The sequence below is a fragment of the Corvus brachyrhynchos genome, unplaced genomic scaffold (assembly GCF_000691975.1).
Source record: "Corvus brachyrhynchos isolate BGI_N302 unplaced genomic scaffold, ASM69197v1 scaffold315, whole genome shotgun sequence".
In the NCBI taxonomy this organism is placed as follows: domain Eukaryota; kingdom Metazoa; phylum Chordata; class Aves; order Passeriformes; family Corvidae; genus Corvus; species Corvus brachyrhynchos.
Genome location: NW_008237903.1, coordinates 1,249,703 through 1,256,940, shown reverse-complemented (window position 1 = coordinate 1,256,940; position 7,238 = coordinate 1,249,703). Strand labels below are relative to the sequence as shown.

The window sequence follows — 7,238 nt, the reverse complement described above, 5'->3', positions numbered from 1 at the left end:
GGCCGGGACATCCATAGGGAGACGTCGGTGTCCCGAAAATCCCACCCGGTGTCCCGAAAATCCCACCCCGTGTCCCGAAAATCCCACCCCGTGCCTCAAAGCGCTGTCCAGACGCTCCCTGAGCTCTGCCAGCCTTGGTGCTGTGGCCAGTGCCCTGCGGAGCCTGTTCCAGTGCCCGACCACCCTCTGGGTGAGGAACCTTTTCCCGACATCCAGCCTAAACCTGCCCTGACACAGCTCCAGGCCATTCCCTCGGGTCCTGTCGCTAGGCATGGAATGATGGAGTTTGCACATCTCTCTCATATGATACTGGCGTCTGTGGCTTTTAAGAAGTGTATTTCTGGTGCATATGCCCGCGAGTTTTCCCTGTGAGGGTGGGGTGCCCAGAGAAGCTGTGGCTGCCCCATCCCTGGGAGTGCCCAAGGCCAGGCTGGATGTAGCTTTGAACAACCTGGTCTGTTGGAAGGTGTCCCTGGCCCTGGAATTAGATGATCTTTACGGTCCCTTCCCACCCAAACCATTCTGTGATTCTAAAACATAAATATTTTTGGTGTAAATACCCACCCCAGCTGTAGGGTGCCGTTGCAGGCTGCTCTGTTAGAACACTTACGAGTTGTTACAGATCAACACTGGTCAAAGGAAACATTTCACTTACGAGTTGTTACAGATCAACACTGGTCAAGTGTTGATACTTTTTTACAAGCATGTATACTTGTATACATTATGCATTACTTTCCGGATACTTAATGAAAATGTGGCTGTATACTTGTATACATTATGCATTACTTTCCGGAGCCCTGGGTACGTCATGCTCTTCTGCCAGCCTGGTGTTGGAACACGTATATTTTTTGAGGAAAAAAGGGAAGTTTAATTTATCGTGTTGTTCTCCATTCATATGCAAAGTACACTGGCAGAGTAGAAAGAGTGGCCCCCAAATTTTCCACCAACAGGGTTTCAGTGATTTGAGCAGAGGTAAAGTGGACACCATGACTCTTGAATTGATTTATAGGTTTTTACACTTCCTCCAAGTGGAAATGAAGACGCTCAGTATCTCCTTTCCTGCGGCCTCCCCACTCCTCTAACAATTCGTATTTGCACATCACAGCTTCCAACTGAGACTTCACAAGGAGACATTTGACACCTGAGCTTTAAAAACCTTTTAGGGCTGTAAAATGTGCTGTTGCAAATGAAAGCACTGCCATTGTCCTACTGTCTTTGAGGAGCTCTGATGGACAGGGGACAGGGGACGGGTGTGGTGAGGGGTGGTGGTGCTGTTTACATTCCCACAGAACCAAAGGCAGGGGTGTTTTTTGGAGGTTTTGCACACCCAGTTCCTGACCGAGTCAGGTGTCGCAGGGCAGGGGAAGCATTTCCCAGCAATCCTCCCACCTCCAGCCGAGATCTTGTCAGATTTTATAAGCAAAACAGCCAGGTTTGGTCAGAGCTGGGATGGGAAAACTCCAAGGAAAACTAAAGTGCTCCAGGAAGCGGTGTGGGTTAATTTAGCTCCTGGCATTCTTCCCTCTGTCTGAATAAATATTGAACCAACCTCTAACCATGCTGTTGCAGGAAAAATCATCGTGCTGCCGGTGGAAGATGGTAATCCAAAGGTGTCAGCAAGTAGGGTCACGAGAGAGCTCCAGATGCTGTTCCCAAACATAAGGTTGCCCATCTTTGCACCCTTGAGAAATATTCACGCTGTTACACCCACTTAAAAAAATCCCTCACTGGTGCAGTTAAACTGTGTACTCTCCTAACTCCATTATTTGCCACGTTTCCTGTCAAATCTGTGCAACTTTTTAGCAGAAAAGAAAAAGTGGAAGTTTTTTTGACTGAACTTTAGAAGTTCATTAGTATTTTATTTTGTTTTCTGATTTGGGTTTTTAAAAAAAAAAAACAGGTCTTGAAAGGCATTCAAAGAAAGTACAGCAACTGATCAAAACTGGAAATGAAACCCCCTGAAATCGGAAAGATTTTGGAATAAAACAACCTGAAAATCAGAACTACTTCTTCCAGCACATAAGGAGTGGGAACCCTCCGGATGTGCGGCAGTGGCTCAGCACAAAAGAGAATGGGAAAACACCATGAAAGACGCTTGCCAGCCAAGAAATCTGCTGTTCCTGTGACTCACAGCATTTCCAAATGGAAACATTCAGGCTCTTTTCCTGCCAGAAACTGACATCTTTTTCAGGCAAAACTCACCACTTTTCTCCCTGGCAGCACTGGCTAGAATGGTTCCCATTTTTAAATGGGAGCAGCCTTCTACCCACAGGATTTTTTTGTCAGGAAGCTGCCCAGGGAAGTGGTTGAGTCACCATCTCTGGAGGTATTTAAAAGATGTGTGGACATGGCACTTAGGGAGGGACAAAAGAGTCAAGCAGATTTTGGTGTTGAAGATGATTTTCTCTTTTATTGCAAATGTACACATTACACTACTGATAATGCACAGAAATTTAAAAAACTATCGTTGGCTAAAATTCCGTGATTACGAAACTCCACAAGATTTGTTACAACTAAAAAAACCCACCTTCAGGAGTATATAAATAGAATTTTGAGCATAAATAACAGTAACAAAATAAACAGGTGTATGTATTCAATAAATTAATTATAAATATTGCATTGGCAATGAAGTGCTAGGTCAGAAGAACACCGGTATTTCCAGTAGAGTTTTTTTTTTTGTACAGGAATCTCTATTATAAGTGAACCTTTGGAAACAAGTAGAATCCCTGAACTATCCTTTTTTTTTTTCCTTTGGCTTCACCTTGGTTATTCCTTCATTGACTCTTTTCAAAGGGAGAACAGAACTGAAGACATCAGGTGCCTTGTCCAGAGGCACTCACAATCCCTTCCTGCAAGGAGAATCCTGACCCAGTTCTGCAGCTTTTAACTCACTAAACCATCTCTCCACTGATTCCCATGGATGCTGAATCAAGCCTGGAAGTGACTTGAAAGAATTCCTGGTGGTTAAAGGTTAAACACGAAAACCTATTTTGCAACTGATTTGACCTATACATCCGTTTTCAGTGGTTTTCTCCATTTGCTAACGACATATACATGCTTATATACAACAGAATCTTCATTTAAACACTCATTTGAGCTGCTCATTCCCTACCTGATGAACATCAATTCTAGCCCTGTGCACTCTTCCAACCACACAATGAATTCTCACTAATTCTGATGAGAACTCTCTGCTGCATGATTCTGATGCCACAGAGAACATAATTTAGTCTACAAAAGAAATCAACGATCAAGTTTCCCAAAGTACTCTTTAGAAATAAGGGAAGGGAGAAATTTTTCCCTTTCTTCCCTTATTTTCTAAGGGAAGAAAAAGCACAATATACAAGCAGGATTTGTTTTTTTTCAGTAGTATGCTTTCAATAGAAAGTTTTCCCCAGAATGTTGTTAGCAGCCTTTTAAGAAGCAGCATTAACTCTAGTTACATCTGCTGGGATGTTTTCCTTCATCTAGTTTTGGTCCAAATGTTTTGGGTTTAAGGTCTCTGAAGAGGAAAAGGTTTTCTGCATTTGCTCATATGAGCAGATATAAGAGGTGAATATATGTGGAAGCTGGTGTAGAAAAATTATGTAGAAAAACTTTATCACCACCTCTGGAGCAACTCTGATAAAGCTGCGAAATTTTTCATATTTAATCCTCCTTTTCCAAACAAAACTATGGATAGGCAATTCTTTAGACTATAGAACAGCCTCTTGGCACTCATCTCTTACAGGTACAACAAGGGTGAGGCTGGCTCCATACTCAAATACACAAAAAAGTTCCCAAATATCACTACCTGAAAAGCTAAAAACCCTGCAGTACTCTGCAATACTCCTGTAAAAACACATGCTGAGCACAGTCACTTCTGGAAGCTGGGGCTCTTCACTGGGGACAGTTTGGAGGTGATGCCAAAGGGATCCATGCTGTCTGTCTCCAGGGGCGAGGAGAACACCTCTGGCTCAAAGGCCTGGCTGTAATCACCGTATTCACCAAAGTCCGCTGACTCCACGGGCACGGTGTTGATCATGGGCAAGAAGTGAGACAGGGGAAGAAAATCTTTCCCTTTGAACTGCTGTCTTTGTTTGGCACTGCTCAAAGACACTGATATCCCGTGTTTTTTTGATTTATACACGTTGTAGCCATCCGGGCGAATCTCCTCCTCAAAGGAACAGTCTTCAGTGGAATACCTGAGCTGAACAGCAAGGAATAGCAAGAGTTACAAATATACCCACCAGGCTGGTTGTAGTCAACCACAATGCAAACCTTCAATGGGACAAGTCCTTCTCCCTCAGTGGGGGTGTCCTCCTGCCTTCTCCCAATCTCCTATTCTATTCTATATTCTATATTCTATATTCTATATTCTATATTCTATATTCTATATTCTATATTCTATATTCTCTTCCAGAACCCCTGAAGTTCTTTCCAGGTCCATCACTTTAAATAAGCTTTGAAGCCTGGGATGTGCTTCTCCACAGCCACCACACTTATCCTGTCCTGAGCACTGGGGAAGAAGAATCTTAGATGCCAGTGCTGAATTAGATGGAATTGTCCTTAATTGCTGACGGTACTTAATTGCAGTCATGAGTCCTAATCCAAGTATAGAACTCCTGCTCTGTTAGAGATTTGCCTGTGCAAGGGCTTCAGGATCAGCTCTGTAGAAAGGCAATGTGGCCAATCAGTAAAAAAATGCTAAAAGGTAATTTCTACTATTTTCCACTCAAAATTTACTGAAATTGCAAAAGACCCTTTTACAAAGTGTCATTTTCATGTTAACACGAGAACTGTTGAACGTATACCAGCACAAGTTAGGATTTTGTACAGAAGAATGTATTTTCTTAGGTATGAATTTGTAGGATTACATTTGCAATGGCCTGTACAGATATTATATATCTTTAATATCTTATAAATATATGTATCTATAAATGATATATTATATTTGTATATTAGACTCATATCAGCAGGTCAGACCTCTCCAGATTGTTACACCAGCATTGCATTTCTTACAGCTCTGGTGCTATTTCAGTCTCAGCCACTGCAGGTGATTGAACCTGTGGTCAATAAAAGAGAATTGCTGATTATGTCTCAGTCTGCAGAGACAGAAATGTCCTCACAGGAATGTTCCGCCTGTTTGAACAGAGAGCATATTTAATACTTTTGGGCCTTTCTCAAACAGCCTCAGTAACATGGAGTAAAATTAAGGGCATGCATTTGATTGTCTTTTAAAGGCATGTTTTAAATTAATAAAGTAATTTTAAAAAAAGATGTTTCTTCAAATAAAATGGTGCAGTATTTATGCTTACACACACACATTATATGTCAGAAAAATATGTGTATATGACAAAAAATTGAGACTGGATTGTTAGCTGTCTTTATGAGTGCTCAGCCTCACTGAAAAGGATGATGAAATAAAAGAGGTTCTTGCTCAAGAAGTGCACACTACAAACAACAGATATTGATTGATATCAGTCAATCGATTGATACCCTGCGTCTCAGCTATACCTTTCCCTCTTCACTTCATTGGGATGGTCTCTAGTGTGTTTTTTTAAACAAGTACCAATCAGACTTTTTAAGTATTTCCAGATTAGTTTTTTTTCACAGGAGGAATCACAGTATGTCAGTATATTCAGCGTTTCCCTTAAACTACTGACTACAGCACACAGCGCATTCAGAAACCAACCCTAGTCATCATTTTTCCAGTGTCAAAACAGGCCATGTTGCCGGAGTACAGGTTCAGCCCCCAGACACCGTGTTTGCCCTTTTGTTCTTCCACTCCTGAGTGCGGTGCTGATAAGGTAAAGATTTACCTGCAGAGCTGCCTGGCTGGGCTGTGAGCACAGACGTGACAGCAGGTGTCCACAACATGGAGATGTGACAGCACGGCTACGTGCTGCTGTGTTTTCAGAAAAGAAACCCCCAGCCTGCATCGGATACTCTACACCAACAAATGCAGCTTCAGTCAACGTGTATGCCTTCAAAATGCTGTTATAGGAAAGCCATTTTAAAATTCTGTGATTGCTAAAGTTCAGCTGGTAGCTCCAATGGGAGCTGAATATGATTTGGATATACATTAAAATACTAAGCTAATAACTACCGTATCATCTGAACCTGTGCACCTCATCACAGCATTGAGTGATTTGAGCCCAGAAAAGCAAGGAAATTTGGAAAGAAAGGCTTAATTCTATATTATATCTGCATTCAGGAACATCAGTGTTGCTCTTATTAAAGATACTGAGAGTTTTGAGGATGGGCCAAGTCCATTCCTCACTGAAATCAGCAGAAATTTGGCTGGAGTAATCAAAAAAGGATCAAGCTGTATCTTTACTGTGGCATCATGAAAAGCCATTGCTCTGTGAAGCTCAGGCTTCTGTACAGACTGAATCTGAACTGTACCTGTCAAATTCTAGAGTAAATAATGTATCCACATGCCTTAACTAGTGACTAGTTGCTGTACCTAGTGAAAAAGCATGACCTAACCAAGTGGCACCAGTGGGGCACTTAACTCCCCAACCTCTCAGAGTCCCGCAGGTGTCCTGTTATAGCAGCACAGAAGTGGGACAGTGGAGAAGCATCCTTTCCCCTCAAAATCCTTTTTCTGTTTGCAACTTCCTAAGAGATGGCAACCCCATGTTCCTGGGAGTTGTATGCCTGGCAGCCAGCTGGCTGCAGCTCTTCTCCAAAGGAGCAATCCCTTTTTAAATGTTTTGTTGGATTTTTTTTCCAGAGTACCTGACCTGAACGGTGAGAAATTATTCACATTCTATGGCAGGGCTTAATCTATTTCTGCAGCAGAATCACGGTCTCCCTCTGATGAGAATTTTAAACCTAAATGCAATTTTGCCCTGGGCTGTACTTTGGGTATATTTTGGCAGGAGACACGCACAACATAATTTACTTTCTAAACGACGTTTCCTTTCTGCCTTCTAATAATCCCCCCAGCGACGGTGACAAGAACCGCAGGTCCTACGGGGAACAGGCGGGGGAGGGAGAGGGAGGGAGGGTGGCGGACACCTGAAAGCTTTGTTACCCCATTATTAGCAGAACACGCCGGCTCTTCGGCCGCTGTTCCAGGGTGGAAATTCCCCCCGGGGAAAGCAGCGCGGGTGCTCACCTGCCCGTGCAGACTCCCCGCCTCGTCCATGCACAGGTACCGGGAGCTCTGCACGCCCTTGATGGCCACGGTGCGCACGGCCACGGCGCGGATCTCCAGCAGACCTGCGGGCAGAGAGAGAGAGAGAGGGGACAGC

At 43.2% G+C, this 7,238-nt stretch overlaps 1 protein-coding gene across 1 annotated transcript; it reads right to left on the bottom strand.

The window, feature by feature from the left end:
* Positions 1-2,388: 2,388 nt before the first annotated feature.
* FGF19 (fibroblast growth factor 19) lies at positions 2,389-7,213 on the bottom strand (the record flags this gene model as incomplete). The annotated part of the gene is made up of 2 exons (XM_017732988.1): positions 2,389-4,186; positions 7,103-7,213. Coding segments are annotated over 2 exons (444 nt in total), but the record flags the coding sequence as incomplete, so codon positions are not given.
* Between the last annotated feature and the right edge of the window lie 25 nt (positions 7,214-7,238).